This window comes from Corella eumyota, chromosome 1 (assembly GCF_963082875.1).
Source record: "Corella eumyota chromosome 1, kaCorEumy4.1, whole genome shotgun sequence".
Lineage (NCBI taxonomy): Eukaryota > Metazoa > Chordata > Ascidiacea > Phlebobranchia > Corellidae > Corella > Corella eumyota.
Window position 1 is genome coordinate 4250839 of NC_137490.1, and position 17255 is coordinate 4268093.

Sequence of the window (17255 nt, forward strand, 5' to 3'; positions counted from 1 at the left end):
TACTGGTCAAGCAAAAATGAAACCTCAATTAAGATTTTGTTTACAGATCCAACAAAAGTAAAATTTTACAACGGTAACATTTTTTAATGCTTTTTATAAGTTTTATAAGGTTAGGAATTTCAGTTTATAGAAAGGTTTTATAAAGTTTTTACGGCGTCATCTGAATGCAAATATTGACTAGTCTATTTCGTTACATTTTATGTATGTCATTTCGCTTTTCGTTAGTTAATTTTTAACCTGGAAAACAATATTCGTTTGGCATAATTAATAATAAAAGAATTTTAAATTAGTTAGCTAGATTGTTTTAACACAGACCTAAAAAGTAAAAAAATATAGCCAGTTTTATTAAAAAGGTATCCAACAGAAACATAAGTAGAGCTAAAGTTTTAAGAAAGATTAATTTGTAACTCTTTTTGTTGAATCAACTTGAACAAACAAAAGCTTTAAAAATAGACAAAAAAAAATTTTTATAGGCAGATTTTTTATTGCGAAACAAAAAAACGGTTTGTGTTCTGCAAAGAATAGAAGATAGTATTAAAAAAATAAATAAATAGATAACTCGAAATTTAAAAACTATCGTTTTTTAGGTAGTTAGGAAATAAAATTTACCAAAAATAATTTAAATATGAAAAAAATGAATATTTATATATTTCTGGTTTTGTATATCACCCACATTTGTTTAGGTAAGTAACAGTTTATTGAAGTGATAAACTAATAAATAAACCATTAAAAATTATATTTTTTATTATGATATAAGGTATAGTAACTATCTTTGTTAAGGCAAGTCGGTTAACCAAAACTGTATATTAGGCTTTCAATTTTTTATATAACAAGAGTGAAGTTAAACAGCTTTCTAAAAACGTTTTAATATAGTTGCTGGGTACGAAGACTGCACTGTTACACCTTTGCCTACAAAAGAAGCATTAGGACAAAATACAAGTTGTACTGCTTGCTGGAGTGCATACTCCGAATGCTTTCCTGGGACGAAAAGTGATGGAACAATGTGGCAAGTAAGATTTTAACAAGAACCTTTACTAGTTATTAAATTACTTGATTTAAGAAAAGCAAAACTTTGATCATGTTTAAAAAAAGTTCGAACACCCAATGTTTTAAGATGTTAGTCCAGACTAAAACTTAATCTTAACGTTTTAGCATTAATATACTACAATGGTAAAAAACTATAAGGTTCTTACTAAAATAACCAAGTTGAACACTAATTTTTTTTTAGGATCGTATCTTAAAATTCTCCCCAGCTCAATTTGAAGGTTCCTTATGTCCCAATTTGGAGCCAGTAAACAAGGTTGAAAGACTTTCTTGCTCAACAACTGATCCACCAATTATTGGTCTTGCCACTGCCGGTAAGTAATATTTTTTAACGAAATACACCTGCGTGTTTAATGCATTGGGTACAAACCGTTTAAATAGCATGTAAATTTTTTTGAATAAAAAATGTTGGTAATCAAAAAAAATTTTTTTTTCATAGATTGCGAAAGTCTTGGAAAGTACAAATGTGGAAACGGTAGATGTATACCAGATTTCTACAGATGTAACGGGGATAATGATTGTGGTGATAATACTGACGAATACCCAACACTGGCATCTAACTGTTTAAAACCGGTAAACTCTGCGAATTTGCATACTAAAGCTTTAAAAAAGGGTTTGTGTTAATCTATGGTGAAAATGGTACATGTGAACATAACAAAAATATAACTTAACCTACTTTTTGATCAGGACCCTCTTTTAATTTGTGGTTTGTCACAAGATCCTGGTACAAGTAGTAACGTGCCTCAAGGAGAAAGATTCTTGACTGGAATTTCGGGAATTAACCAGTTTGCAGCTGGATTTGATATTTTGACAGGTAAGTGACAACAAGTTAACAACAAAATAAACGTAACACATTAAATTGTGTTTTGGTTTAAGGCCAGAGTGTAAGGGCTTAACTAATAGTATAAATCAAGGTAGCATGTTAACTAGATTACCTGTAGTATACTGAAAATTAATTTTATATCACATAAATGCTGGCATAAGAACTAAAACATGTTTTTAGGACAACACAAACAAAATGTTTTGTCCATGAGTGGTCACGGATCTTGCCGACGGGTTTTGATATCTGGAACAACTGATTCTTATTACAGATTACCAGCAAACGTTGCCTCATTTCAAGAAATGATGAATATTGAAGTTGACGAGGCAAAGGTATAAAAACGATATTTTTAAGACTTTTTAATGTATTAAGCTTACATTCAATGTTATTAACCATCTAAGTGCAAATATTCCAAGTTTAGTAGAAGACTGGTTTATTTATCGTTAATGTCATATTTTGTTATATAAATTTTGATTCCCAATGTATAAATAATGCTTTGTTGTGCTAATGTTGTTAAGGTCCGTTGGAAACAAAACAATATGCAAATTAAATTGAAAAATACCTTTTTCTTTTTAGTTGATTGAGAACGGTCCTGATCTAGTAAATAAAACCAAAGCTAATCTACGTTACAACATTGACATTGGAGGTGAACTGACAGACATTTCAGGAGAGGTTGGATTTTCGCAAGGAGAAGATGAAAAAGATACGATTTTAACTGAACTGATTTACGATCAACAATTTGCCTTTTCCATAGTTAACGCATTTGTTGACACAACCTCAGTAAGTGGAGACTAACAGCCAAAACAGAAAGTCAACAAAGACAATGTGGATTTAACGTTCATGTAACGTCCCGCTAATATAACCCAAATTTTAGTGTTCCAAATTAAAAATTTTAAATTTTAGATTACTCTGAAATCGGCTAAAAGTTTGGAACCAAGCACAGAATTTATTTCAAGGGTGATGGATCTGCCATTCTCCTCGTTCAGTAATTACAAATACATGAAACTAATAGAGGACTTTGGAACCCATTACATCACGTCAGGCACCTTGGGTGGTGCGTTTAGACAAGTCGATCGCTACGCCAGGTAAACCTATATTTTAACAAAGACAGTTGACAGCTCCACGAATCACCAATATTCAAATATTTAAATAACTAAAGTCTATGGCGTTATAAAAGCTTACAACTTGGCCTTTAGCAAACAACACAAATAGTACTTAAGTTGCTGTAGTGATATGCTGAAACATACACAAAAGCCAATACTGAAAATCTTTTTTTAAAAATACACTTAAGATAATTATCAGAATTTGCTTTTATGTAGATGCTGGCTCGAGTCAGCCGCATACGAAGATTACGACAATACAATTAACTGGAGAAACAATTTAGCCAGTTGCTCAAAGGAAACATTTTACAACAATATTTCTCCAGATCCAACCATAGCACTTGTATCTTCTTGGTGTAGAAAAACCGGCTCAGGTTTAAAAAATCAATATTCAGTAATTTAAAATTATCATGCTTTAACTATTTTTTGGTGTTTAAATTACGATTCAATTTATGTTTTAGCCGAAGTAGTAACCGATCAAGTTTTGGAAACATCATTCGATGTAGAGGGGGGAACTATAGAGGCAGCTTCCAACCTTAAATTCCAGTTTGGGTAAATTATTAATTTAAACAAACTTTTATAATTTTTACCACAACAACATCCTGCAATTATAAAATTTGCTAAGCAATTACATATATCAAAATAACTTTTTTTTATAGGTTTTAAATGCATAACTAACAATACCTAAAATTTTGCGAAGACAAATATGTGCCTAAATAAAGTTTTTTTTTGACAGCAAAGAATCCTGGGATGCATGGGTACAAACAGTTGCCACATCTCCTGTTCTTAATAAAAACAGATTTCAACTGGAAAGACTTTCAACGTAAGCAAACTATATACTAAACTAACAACGTACAAAAATATATTCTCTAATTGAATGTTTTTGTGCAGCCTTATATCGTCATCAGTCTTTCCATTTGAAAGCATGGAAAGACAACAAAAAGTGACTGAGTATATAGATGAAGCTATCAACGTAAGCAAATTTATCCATTTTTAGTTTTAAAAGTTTCTTACATCACAGTTATGTCTAACGTTTTATTTTTAGATTTACTTAAACGCTTACGATACTAGAGATCTATGCGCGAAATGTCCAACTACTTTTCAAGGAGTAAGTATTTACCAACATCCATTTTACTTTAGTATTGAACATTTTGCTAATGCTTAACCTAATTGTTTTTAGTTATTCACCGACACAGAATTATTTGGCGATCCTTACTTGACTGGTACTGGAAAAGATTACAAGTGTGAATGTATGTACACTCAACCTCTTATTGAAGAAACTTGTGGTAAGGGATTGATTTTAGTAAAATTATTAAAATATAATTTAAAATAACACAACAAAAATTTGAAATGGATAGAATTGCTTTAAGTAAACAAAATATTTTACAAGACATTTAAAACGAATTTTTTTGTCATAGGTGCTGTAAAAAGTTTTGCAATGTTAACCCTAACTGCATTGTGCTGTTTATTGGCCATTTGGAGTAAGTATGAATAACTATATAATCGTAAATGAAAATTGTAATGCTACTTTAATAAAGCAATACAATTTACTAAAATTTTAAATTTTTTTACAGATTCGCTTTAAGACAAAAAAGAATCAAATCGATAAAGTGTTGTGCTTCGCACATTACTTTATTTTATAACACTGCGCCAAACAAAAATTAAATCCAAAGTACTTTTTTAAAAGCATCCATATACTTCTATATAATTTATTTTTTAGTAAATTACAATTTTTGTTTTAAGTTATATGCACCATTTTATTTAATAATTTGTCCATTTTACTTAATAAATAAACTCTCTTATTCTCATCAGCAATTACAATATGTACATAATTACGTTGTTTGAATTATTTCTTTTTACTTTTGTATTATAAATGTTACGTCGTACTTATTTACTCAATAATTAAAATTTCTACTTATAATTTTTGTAATAAATCCGTAGGTATACCAACGTTTGTCTCCACAACTTAAAAAAATAATATTTTACAATTGCTGTTAAAAAAATCTGCATCAACTTAATAAATTTCAAATTTTGGAAACTTGACATATTGCCGGAATAAACAAAGAAAATTACTTTATAATATTAACATACAAAATGTATAGCTCGAATCACATGCTTTATTGAATGCTAAAATCAAACAACAAAAATTTGTTGTTGCATAAACACAAGGTTAATATTTAACACAATTACATCACAAAACAAAAGACCTAACTAAAAGGTTTATTTGCTTTCGAAAAGGTATTAAACATTCAAAAAATGGAAGTAAGCTTAGGAAATAAGAAATGTATTTTTCCAAGTGAATATTTACAGGAATTGTCAGATGTGAGTACATTGGTAAATTACATAGAAGAATTACGCAAAGAACTTGCCAAAAACGGGTAGGCAGTGTGTACGTGCAATAGCTTTTGGTAAAAATAAAAAAAAATATCAGTTAAGTTTTTTTCAATAGTTCTAAATGCCACTAATAGACCTTACAAAATGTTTAATTAAATTACTGCAATTTAGATATTTGTACATAAAGAATTTTCACAACAGAGCCGAGGTTTTGGCTGCCCGAGATGCTGTGTTACACCATTTGCACAACCAGGTAAACAATACATTAACTTTCTTTGAACACAAACCCTTGATATTTATTTTTTTATTTAGGGTCCGCACATATTAGATGTGAGTAAAAGCAAGATCGAAGACGGAATATTAAATCATAGATGTGGTTTGGGTTGTGTTCCTTTTATGGAAGGTAGAAATAAAATCACACATGCTGAAGAAGTCAAAAAAGTAATAGAGGGACCAAGAGGTAAAAACAACAAAACTTAGTCTAGTAATCTTCATTTAGAACCGAAAAAGGACCGAATTTAACTATTTTCTAAACACTATTTAAGAGAAAAAGTATCTGTTAACAATGATTTTTTTACAGCGTATAATTTTTTTGACCGTCTTTTTGGTGAAAAATCTTTAACGTTTGATTTTAAATGGCTGAGAGCAATGCACACGACAGGGTTTACTGGTGCACATGTTGACAGGTAGAAAACAAAACTAAGTATTTTTATTTATTATTCAAAATCAACTTAGATATTGTAAGATAAATATAAAAAAATATGCACATAGTTTTATTGAACAGGGTGTATATGGGGCGTGGCTCCCAAGATTTGCTAACCATGTGGACACCTTTGGGCGACATCCCAGCTCATATGGGAGTACTGGCTGTGTGTGAAGGGTCTCATAAAGAAAATGGGTAACAGATCTTGGGCATCACATACCTTTATTATAAGATTAAGTTTAAGTGCTACCTTTCATCCCTTTTTTAGATTTACATTCTGCAAGTTGTGTTTCAAATCATTTTTTTAGGTTTGACAACTTTCAGAATACTTATGCAAACTGCGATTTAGAGAAGGAAAACGTAGTTGGATCAGGATGGTACAGCGATGATCCAACTGAAATATCAAAGATGGGAGGAACGTGGAAAACAGCAAATTTTGAAGCAGGAGATGCCCTAATTTTTAATATGAGGTTTATTGAACAAAATAGAAATTTTAAATGTATAAAAAGTTTTTAAATATAGTTTTAATCCACCAAACATGGTTTATATTATATAGACTTGTACACATGTCAACTGTAAATTCAACCAAGTTTGTGCGTTTAAGTTGTGACACTAGGTGGCAACAGAGCAGCCAAAAACCTGACCAAAGATTTATGGGAGAACTAAAACAAGCAGAAACCAAGTTTGGCGTTTACGCTAAAGGTGTCAACAATGACCAAACGACCATAGAAAAACTAAAGAAAGAGTGGAACAATGCTAGAAATACATCAACCTAAAAACAGCAAAATTTAAACATACGATTATGATGTTAAAGCGTTAATTTTTCTCTATATATAGTATTTAAATAAATCCCCGCGCACTTTTAATGGTGTAGTAGTCAGGGAACGCCTTAAACACACCTTAACTTTTTGGAGGTTACATAAAGCCATAAAAATCGGAAAAGGTGAATTTTATTTCTAGAAATAGTCAGAAGTATCCGCAACTTGGGGTTAAACAGAGACAGCGTTTTTAGACAAAATTATATGGTTGCCGTCTTAACTATAACGTGTACTTTAAACTACCGAACAGGGTACACGTAAAATGTATTATGACATAAAGCGAAGTATGTTCTTGTAATTGAAATAGAGTTATTAAACAATATAGCTGACGCTTAACAACAATGCTGGATATTGTAATAAAAAACATATGTTCGTGAGCGATATTAAGAATGGCATTTAACTCGTAGAATGCGAGCCTTTGATAAATATTGGAGATAAAAGAACGATTGGTGGTAAAGTAGGCAGGGCTCACACGCGATCCAATTATGTTCAGACTAAGCCCTTGTATTGCGCGTGTGCTGTTGTGTCGCGTTGCACAACGCATTAACACTCGACTGGCAGCATTTGCCAAATGAAAAAAATATAATTACCTTTGCAACTGAATTAAAAATATTATCTAAAACGCCTTTTTACGGTGAGAGGCTTTTGTGTAAACTTTAACGTGCCCCTATTTATGACATGTCATAAATAATGTAACGACCCGCAAACGCTGTGACAAAGTCGCTGAACAAACGATTTGCTTACGGTCGTAAAAATACACACGCTAAGAATTTGGCTTTAACCATTAACTAAAGCTATACTCAGGTACAGCCATTCATCTTTGCTTTCCGGCGCTGTAGTTATCCATTCACGAAGCGTTATGATTCAGTTACCGCGACCCCGTATTGGTTCATGTTGCAATCCAAGCGTGACTCGATACAACATTTCCTTCACTCAAATACCGACAATACCAAAGTTTTTGAAGAGTAGCAGTTGACAGATTCTGTAATAGTTATTCAATAGAACAGGCCCAATGGGTGTTTGCTTTGTGTTATTGCGCGCAAACTATACAAAATAATATCAATAGCAAATAAAAAAGTGTTTATAAGTATTATTTAAACTTTTGTATGACATTTGAGCCTGGATGTTAGCCAGTTATTTAAACCACATTTGGAGTCAATAATTAGTCATAGACGGAAATAGTCTTGCAAGCAATTACATGGAATACCTAATGGCCTAGATTGACATTTAAAGGCCATTCTTATTAGGTTCAGCCTTAGTTCAATAATTGTCGTCTGCTGCATTTCATAATTTTTCAAATCGTGTAGGCCAGAACCACAGAAAAAAAAACAAATAAAAAGTTTGATATGAATGTATTTTTTCTATAGGGTTTTAGGAAAATAGCCCAGATAGCAAAATGCCATTTGCAACTTAAGGATAAATCTGCATTATGACATTAGACTTTGCACTATTAGCCTTCACCGCTGGATTAATCCTGATTACATTTTTATTAACACTTGCAAAAAACAGACGAAAAAATTCACCCCCAGGACCTATAGCATGGCCTTTAATCGGAAACATCTTTGAAATCGGGACCAAAAGTTTTCTTAGTTTTGAAAAAATGCGACGAAAATATGGTGACGTATTCCAAATACATGTCGGAAGCTATCCCGTTGTTGTTGTTTGTGGTAAAGCAATCAATCAGTGCCTTAATAAAGACTCGGTCACTTTCTCCAAGCGACCCGACCTCTTTCTATCTCGGAATGTGCTAGATGGTAAAAGTTTAGCTTTTTCCAGCATAAGCATCGAAACGCATCATCGTTATAAGAAAATAGGAATTTCCGAACTAAGACACGTTGTCAATACAAACACTGATAAAGAAAAACGTCGTTACACTGATCTTGAAAATATTATGTTTCAAGAAGCCGAGTGGCTTGGCAAAAAAATGGTCGAAGTTTCTGAACAAGAGGTAGGGGATTTAGAAAAAGATATTTTGACCGACATTATAGCACATGCAACCTGCAATATTGCCTCTTACTTTGTATTTGGAAAAAGGTAAGTTACACATGCTATCTAATAATGCAAACTAACAGCATCAAGTTTTTTCTTTGATGTAAACCTAATTCTCTTAAAAAAATTTGACATTTGTGATATCATTTAAAAAAAACTCTAATATTGGGCTTGAAAAGATGTTTTTAATATCGTCCACTTTAAGATAGTTATAAAATGTTTTAGTCCCCAATGTATTAAACCAAGCAAACGCATTTTTTATTACCCATTTTTTAATTTAACCAGAATCACTTTAAACTTTCTTTTTTAATTTTTTTTATATCTAGATCTCAGTTTCGAGATAAAAGAGCAAAAGCGATGCTGAAACTTTTTAAAGACGCCGACAAAACCTCTGCAATATTTTTCGAATTTTTCCCTTTCCTGGAAAAGATTTTACGAGAAAAATTCAGAAAAACAGTCAGCGAACTAAAAGAAATAAAAATGTAAAAAAAACTTGTCTATATGCAAATTAACCTTTAAAATGGAGTTATTTTGACAAGGGTGGCTTTGAGGGGTAAACAATACTGCCTTTTACTACATATCATAACGTTAATTAATACTTTTTTTTAAAGATTTTTGCAAAATGAGTTGGCCGACTTTAAATCAACTGAAGATAAAGCAGAAAACAATAATGGGGTAAAGAGAGGTACCTGTTTACTTGGTCGCACAATGGAATTATGGAAAAAGCAAGAAAACGAAAAATACGAAGAAGATTATCTAATGAACCTGGTGGGTCTTTAACCAATATTTAATTTCTAATAACCAATAATCAACAGATGTCTTTAAACCAGTTCAATCAACTTAACCAGATATTGTCAAACTGCAATAAAAACTAACTTGATTTTTTGCAAAATATTAAAATTCCTATTTTTGTGATTCTTATTAAATTTTAAATCGCTAAGCAGTCATACAATATAAAGTCATTTTTATTTTAGAACAGTGACTTTTTCGGGGCAGCTGGCGACACAACTCGAGCCAGCATCCAATGGTTGATAATGTATGCAGCAACGTATCAAGACGAACAAACTAAGTTACGTGATGTAATCAACTCGTTTAGGAAGCAGTATAATCGATACCCAACGTAAGTGTCTTTATCTAAAAAAAGATCCTGTTTTTGTTCCACTTTAAAAAAACTTTAAAATTGATGCTTGTTAAAGGTTTTCGGAGAGAGGGGAATGCTCTTACTTGATGGCCTTTTTTGTGGAGGTCTTAAGGCATTCCTCAATACTTCCGTTTGCACCAACACACTGCACTGTTAGTGATACCCAATTATTTGGCTATTCTATTCCGAAGAACACCATAACTCTTATAAGTTTTTGGTCTTTGAACAAGTCAGAAGAGGTGTGGGAAAATCCAGAAATATTCAGGTAATAATGCATAAAAAACATAAGTTAACTGTCATTAACTTATATAGATTTAAATGTAAATCTACTTATAATGGAGTAAATCCTAATTGCTATATGGGTGTTATAGGTGTTATAGGTATTAGCTATATGGTAAATTTGTTTTGTTTTTAAAGGCCTGGCCGCTTTATGACAGAAAGTGGAAAATTTAATGGGAAACTTGCTGAAAAAGTGGCCGCATTTGGAGACGGAAGAAGGCGTTGTCCAGGAGAGATAGTGGGAAAAATGGAGGCTTTTATTTTTCTAAACGTCCTTATGCATAATTACAAGTTTGAGCGGACAAGGAAAAATAAAAACAGTTTGCCAGAATCCGTTTTAAAAGCTCTTTCAGTTCGCCCCAAAGTAATGGACATAAAGACAACAAAATTAACAAATACAAATGGTTCTTATCGAAATTTAGCCACAGATCAAACGCAAATAATTTAAAAACCAAATACCGAATCTCTTCAAAATTGAAAGTGTGTAATATTTATTTTATTTTCTAATTTTTTTGGTTAATTATTCTTATGATTTTCTACTATATTAGTAGAGCGATTTTCCTACCTTGTTTTGCATCTTCACTCGGGACATAATATTTGGACAAAATCCCCTGCCTGGCGATCCAGGTTAAAAATAGAACTTAAATGCATGTTAAAATGCTAACCACACTATAATCCCTAAACAAGTAGCCCTCAGGGCAACGATAAAACATTTTGACTGTAATTTAAACACAACTTGTGCCAGTACACACGTACACAAAAATAATTTGAATGTGTATTTCAGCGCGCGAATCGTTTAAAATACAACCTGGCTATTAATTGACATTTTTGTTATATGCAACATTTTTTCTAATGCAATTTGTTGCTTATACAATACAAAGTTGTTGCATAAATATCGTTTCGCCACAAAGATTGTTAAAGTTTTGTTTTGTTCTGTCCGCACGACGAAGCAGAGTAGAAGAAAATGCGGCGACCTTTGGGTATTTTAGGAATGTTAGAATTCTACGAAAAAACGCTGTTGCAAAAATCTCGCTTAATCGTAATTGACGAAACCCAACACCTAAAATGCGATTGAATTGTATGCGCTATTTTTTTAGGTAAAAAAAATTTGACCTATAAATAAATACAAACTTATCCTAAAAAGCAATAAAAGAAAGCTAATGTAGCATATTCAAAGCGTGAAACGCTGTAAAAAAGTAAAGCCTATCTAATTTAAAATATTTTGTTACAGAATCTAGCATTAGATTACAATTAAATAGACTTTAGTAGGTTAAAGTTCCTAAAAGTCAAACATAAAACGGAGTTGTTGTGCTGTTCGAATATCGCGTCTCGTAATACTTCTAAAAAGTCACGTGGTAACCTTTGTACACAAATCTAAAAATTATTAAAGAAACAAACATTTTGACAGGAAATAATTATAATCTAGATTTAACTGTTAAAAGTAACTCCCGCGTGCCACCTTGCGGCTGGTACATTGATGTACTGCTTAAAAAAGATAAATTTTTACAACCGAATTTAAATTACATAAAAAATAATTTTTATACATGTGAATTACATAAACAACGCTTCAAAAAAAACAACAAACAAATCTTTGGATTAAGTCCACTAACACATGATTACTTAAATGCCATGGTGTGTCATTAAAAGGTGTAAGCATGAGCATAAAATAATATTTTAAATATGTTTATACTCTAGAAAGGCTTAGGATATAGTAAACTACATTTTATACAAACTACCTTTTTTATGGTTTTAATTTTATTTAAAGTTTAATTTTAAATCTAAACTTTAATCTACATCAAAAGGTTTTATCAAAGTTGGTATCTTTAAATGCCCTGTTGGATTTATTCAACCATTAATTAATGTCAAAGAAAATCACCATCGTTAAAAATAGAAAAGTTGCTTATTTTCCCAGAGTATATAACAAAACTACAAAGCCGCGCAATATTTTTGAATAATTTTAAAAACTGAAATAAAAAAAATAAATTAATTTCTATAAATCTAATTTTAATAAAATAAGAAATAGCTCTAAACAAATTTTTCTTTAAAATAACAACGAAACTAAAGTTTCGATCACTGGGTGCGCTGTTTGGTCTTAACTTAAGCAAAAAAAATATCGCGTGTCAAGAAACCAGTGGTTAACCTTTTTATATCATCTCGCCAGATCTCTTGCGCATCGAAGCAGAAAATTACGATGGAAAACACACACATACAAAATTGCTGCGTCACATCGGCAAGAAAAGATGAAAAATCTTATATTTTTAAGTGATATACAATGATATACAAAAAGAGGTATTTTAAATTGCACCAAAAAAGAATTTGGCAATGTCGTTTGTTTAGATATTAAATAAATTGAAATGGGTCAAAGTACCCCCTTCCCTTACTTTGAAAATTATTTAAATCATTCATCCAAACTTATTTATATTCAAAATTTAAAAGGCATTCAAATAAAGTAACTAGATTTATTTGATAAATAAAATATGGTTCGAAATCGTTTAATTCTTTTTTATAAATATAATTTATTTAGTAGGTTTATTAAATAAATTATAAATTTAAATATTAACTTTTTTAAATTTAAACCTAATTTTAACAAACGAACACGCATTCATTGATATTGTAATATAAAAGTAAACTAAATTTAAAAGCAAAATACCGTTCTTAATTTTTGGTAATCAAACGAGTATTAAAATATAATAATAACAAAACAATTAAAAAAAAAATTTTACACATTTTTTACTTATACTTTAACATTTTACTTAAATTTTCAACCAATATATTTTACTTTAATGGACAGCGAAAAGGACGATTTTTGACGGCGACCAGAACGCTATTAAATTATTCAAGCGTTAAACTCACACTGATTCGTTATTTTATAAAAAACTAAAATAATGATTAAATGATATTTAGCTAGAGTTAAATCTTCATTTTAAATAGCAACATACAAAATAATAATACCAACAACATATTAAAATTTCAGAAAATTTAATCTTTAAATTTTAATAATAAAATATATTAATTAGTAATTAGTGACATTTAAATGTCGTAAATAGGAGGTTTGCGATTCGTTGGGATAATAACAAACATACTAAAAATTTAGAACTTTTACTTTTAAAGAACAAAAGTTATCGTCTTTCAAAATTTGTCAAATAAGAATAAAAACAATAATAAATATAACTAGATTTATTTGATAAATAAAATATGGTTCGAAATCGTTTGATTCTTTTTTATAAATATAATTTATTTAGTAGGTTTATTAATTAAATGATAAATTTAAATATGAACTTTTTTATATTTAAACCTAATTTTAACAAACGAACACGCATTCATTGATATTGTAATAGAAAGGTGAACTAAATTTAAAAGCAAAATACCGATCTTAATTTGTTAGTAATCAAACGAGTATTAAAATATAATAATAACAAAACAATTAAAAAAAAAAAATTTACGCATTTTTGACTTATACTTTAACATTTTACTTAAATTTTCAACCAATTCTTTTTACTTTAATAGACAGCGAAAAGGACGATTTTTGACGGCGACCAGAACGCTATTAAATTATTCAAGCGTTAAACTCACACTGATTCGTTATTTAAAAAAAACTTAAATAATGATTAAACGATATTTATCTAGAGTTAAATCTTCATTTTAAATAGCAACATACAAAATAATAATACCAACAACATATTAAAATTTCAGAAAATTTAATCTTTAAATTTTAATAATAAAATATATTAATTAGTAATTAGTGACATTTAAATGTCGTAAATAGGAGGTTTGCGACTCGTTGGGATAATAACAAACATACTAAAAATTTAGAACTTTTAGTTTTAAAGAACAAAAGTTATCGTCTTTCAAAATTCGGTCAAATAAGAATAAAAACAATTATAAATATAATTTATTTAGTAGGTTTATTAATTAAATTATAAATTTAAATATGAACTTTTTTATATTTAAACCTAATTTTAACAAACGAACACGCACTCATTGATATTGTAATAGAAAAGTAAACTGAATTTAAAAGCAAAATACCGATCTTAATTTTTTAGTAATAACAAGTATTAAAACATAATAATAACAAAACAATTAAAAAAAAATTTTACACATTTTTGACTTATATTTTAAAATTTTACTTAAATTTTCAACCAATATTTTTTACTTTAATAGACAGCGAAAAGGACGATTTTTGACGGCGACCAGAACGCTATTAAATTATTCAAGCGTTAAACTCACACTGATTCGTTATTTTATAAAAAAAATAAAATAATGATTAAACGATATTTAGCTAGAGTTAAATCTTCATTTTAAATAGCAACATACAAAATAATAATACCAACAACATATTAAAATTTCAGAAAATTTAATCTTTAAATTTTAAAATTAAAATATATTAATTAGTAATTAGTGACATTTAAATGTCGTTAATAGGAGGTTTGCGATTCGTTGGGATAATAACAAACATACTAAAAATTTAGAACTTTTAGTTTTAAAGAACAAAAGTTATCGTCTTTCAAAATTTGTCGATTAAGAATAAAAACAATAATAAATATAATGACAATAACAATATGTTTCGAAATCTAAGATTTCGAACCATAATAAATATAATGACAATAACAATATGTTTCGAAATCTAAGATTTCGAACCATAATGACAATAACAATATGTTTCGAAATCTAAGATTTCGAACCATAATGACATTAACAATATGTTTCGAAATCTAAGATTTCGAACCATAATAACTAGATTTATTTGATAAATAAAATATGGTTCGAAATCGTTTAATTCTTTTTTATAAATATAATTTATTTAGTAGGTTTATTAAATAAATTATAAATTTAAATATTAACTTTTTTAAATTTAAACCTAATTTTAACAAACGAACACGCATTCATTGATATTGTAATATAAAAGTAAACTAAATTTAAAAGCAAAATACCGTTCTTAATTTTTGGTAATCAAACGAGTATTAAAATATAATAATAACAAAACAATTAAAAAAAAAATTTTACACATTTTTTACTTATACTTTAACATTTTACTTAAATTTTCAACCAATATATTTTACTTTAATGGACAGCGAAAAGGACGATTTTTGACGGCGACCAGAACGCTATTAAATTATTCAAGCGTTAAACTCACACTGATTCGTTATTTTATAAAAAACTAAAATAATGATTAAATGATATTTAGCTAGAGTTAAATCTTCATTTTAAATAGCAACATACAAAATAATAATACCAACAACATATTAAAATTTCAGAAAATTTAATCTTTAAATTTTAATAATAAAATATATTAATTAGTAATTAGTGACATTTAAATGTCGTAAATAGGAGGTTTGCGATTCGTTGGGATAATAACAAACATACTAAAAATTTAGAACTTTTACTTTTAAAGAACAAAAGTTATCGTCTTTCAAAATTTGTCAAATAAGAATAAAAACAATAATAAATATAATGACAATAACAATATGTTTCGAAATCTAAGATTTCGAACCATAATGACAATAACAATATGTTTCGAAATCTAAGATTTCGAACCATAATTAAAAAATAACTAAAAAAAATTTAGTATATGATTACATAAGCTTAATGATTCATCAAAAAATACCAAAAAAGTGTTGCATAATAAACCACCTAAACATAAACACTTTTACATAATACGGTTACCACAATTAGTGAGAAAAAATTCTATTTTTGAATGATGACTAACTATTATTTGGCCTTGCGATATCAAAATCCAATGTGCTATGAATTTACCACCAAAAAAGCACAACATGTGTACTCTGACAAACTAGGTAGCTAATTGACAAATATGGTATGGTATTTACTTGCTTTATTTATAGGGAAAACTGATGCTTTGTTTTGTGTAATTAACAAAGAGCTTACCCAACCAATATTTTGATATTAAACAAAAAGAATATGCCGTGCATTTTTATCTCTAAATATTTTGAAAAGTTGCAAAACAAAAAGTTGCGAATATTACATAACTAAGTGGAAGTTACATAACAAAAAAAAGGGAAATTTTGGGTTTTTTATAAAATAAATTATTTTTTTTTTATTTTTTCAAGATTTTTCAACAGATCACAATATAGGATGTTATAAATAACAAAACGCCCCATAAATTCCTAAGCTGCATTCAAAAACGAAAGCAAGGCGTGAACTTTATCAAATAAAATATTGGGCTGTTTCGTTTGATTTGATGCAGGTTTTTGTGGCGCAATATTATATCAAATTCTAAGGCCCTATACACCGCAATACCATCACTGCTTCAGACGTTCATTTCCTTTTCTTGTCAGGGAACAATTGGCATTACATAAGGAAACGGGGCGCGTTCATTTTCTCTTTTTTTGTGTATTTTTCTCTCACCGTCGTCTTGTTAGCTTAGCAAGCTTACCTATAGGGTTGAAGGCGGACAAAAAGGTATAATCTCCTTTTCGACGAGCAGGCAACGCTAGCTCCCGAAAACTGGATTTGTGTACTGCTTATTTACTTAAACTTGAAAGTGTAATAAGGCTGCGAAGAAAGATGCCTTGGAGTTTAGGAAATCAGCAGAAATAGATGTTGGTAATTGACTAGAAGCCGCTATGTTTATTTCAACATTACTTCACTTAACAAAGTGATGTCAGTTATAGTTCATATACGTCACGAATAGTTAGGTAATGATTAACGCTCTTCTCAGAAGCTTACTGAAGCAGAAAATCGAAAGACAGACCTGGCCACGAACAACAATAAATAAGTTCCAAAAAATATAAACAAGTAAATGAAAACTTAGCCAACATAATGACTTATAACAACAAACCAAAGTTTTACAAAAACAAATATTTTTTTATTAAACAATTTAAAATAGAAAATTGAGGTATTGAAATTGGATGTTTATTGGTAAACAAAAACTTTATTATATCCTTCCAAAAATTTATCTCAACCGCCTTATCGTAAATTTGTTTTGAATGATAGAGAAGATTCTAAAGATTAAGAATTTAAGGTAGATATTATCAAAGCATGGGACTTAAAAAGTTGTGGCTGTTCAGAT

General features: G+C 29.4%; 3 protein-coding genes across 3 annotated transcripts; all 3 read left to right on the forward strand.

The window, feature by feature from the left end:
• Positions 1 to 585: 585 nt before the first annotated feature.
• Positions 586 to 4766, forward strand: LOC145763341 (complement component C6-like). Its single transcript, XM_082574773.1, has 16 exons — positions 586 to 683; positions 874 to 1010; positions 1229 to 1358; positions 1484 to 1617; positions 1732 to 1858; positions 2048 to 2196; positions 2441 to 2644; positions 2768 to 2949; positions 3184 to 3338; positions 3426 to 3516; positions 3701 to 3787; positions 3856 to 3937; positions 4010 to 4072; positions 4145 to 4250; positions 4383 to 4445; positions 4539 to 4766. The coding sequence occupies exons 1-16, from the start codon at positions 626 to 628 to the stop codon at positions 4547 to 4549; spliced, it is 1779 nt and encodes a 592-aa protein (XP_082430899.1). The 5' UTR covers positions 586 to 625; the 3' UTR covers positions 4550 to 4766.
• A 454-nt stretch (positions 4767 to 5220) lies between these two features.
• On the forward strand, positions 5221 to 6777 carry LOC145764196 (uncharacterized). The gene is made up of 7 exons (XM_082575801.1): positions 5221 to 5342; positions 5470 to 5551; positions 5611 to 5758; positions 5879 to 5984; positions 6083 to 6196; positions 6310 to 6471; positions 6558 to 6777. Exons 1-7 carry the CDS (start codon positions 5221 to 5223, stop codon positions 6775 to 6777), a joined length of 954 nt encoding a protein of 317 aa, XP_082431927.1.
• A 1422-nt stretch (positions 6778 to 8199) lies between these two features.
• On the forward strand, positions 8200 to 11011 carry LOC145763424 (cytochrome P450 1A1-like). The gene is made up of 6 exons (XM_082574870.1): positions 8200 to 8853; positions 9135 to 9290; positions 9420 to 9576; positions 9783 to 9928; positions 10005 to 10214; positions 10367 to 11011. Exons 1-6 carry the CDS (start codon positions 8249 to 8251, stop codon positions 10674 to 10676), a joined length of 1584 nt encoding a protein of 527 aa, XP_082430996.1. The 5' UTR covers positions 8200 to 8248; the 3' UTR covers positions 10677 to 11011.
• Positions 11012 to 17255: the final 6244 nt, after the last annotated feature.

Excerpts from the sequence above, each read along its gene's own strand:
- LOC145763341 (XM_082574773.1), top strand. The coding sequence starts at position 626 with ATGAAAAAAATGAATATTTATATATTTCTGGTTTTGTATATCACCCAC. Across the intron at positions 1,011-1,228 it reads GTGATGGAACAATGTGGCAA|GATCGTATCTTAAAATTCTC; the intron begins GTAAGATTTTAA and ends ATTTTTTTTTAG. Across the intron at positions 1,859-2,047 it reads TGGATTTGATATTTTGACAG|GACAACACAAACAAAATGTT; the intron begins GTAAGTGACAAC and ends ACATGTTTTTAG.
- LOC145764196 (XM_082575801.1), top strand. The coding sequence starts at position 5,221 with ATGGAAGTAAGCTTAGGAAATAAGAAATGTATTTTTCCAAGTGAATAT. Across the intron at positions 5,985-6,082 it reads ACTGGTGCACATGTTGACAG|GGTGTATATGGGGCGTGGCT; the intron begins GTAGAAAACAAA and ends TTTATTGAACAG. Across the intron at positions 6,472-6,557 it reads GCCCTAATTTTTAATATGAG|ACTTGTACACATGTCAACTG; the intron begins GTTTATTGAACA and ends TATATTATATAG.
- LOC145763424 (XM_082574870.1), top strand. The coding sequence starts at position 8,249 with ATGACATTAGACTTTGCACTATTAGCCTTCACCGCTGGATTAATCCTG. Across the intron at positions 9,291-9,419 it reads GAACTAAAAGAAATAAAAAT|ATTTTTGCAAAATGAGTTGG; the intron begins GTAAAAAAAACT and ends TTTTTTTTAAAG. Across the intron at positions 10,215-10,366 it reads GAAAATCCAGAAATATTCAG|GCCTGGCCGCTTTATGACAG; the intron begins GTAATAATGCAT and ends TTGTTTTTAAAG.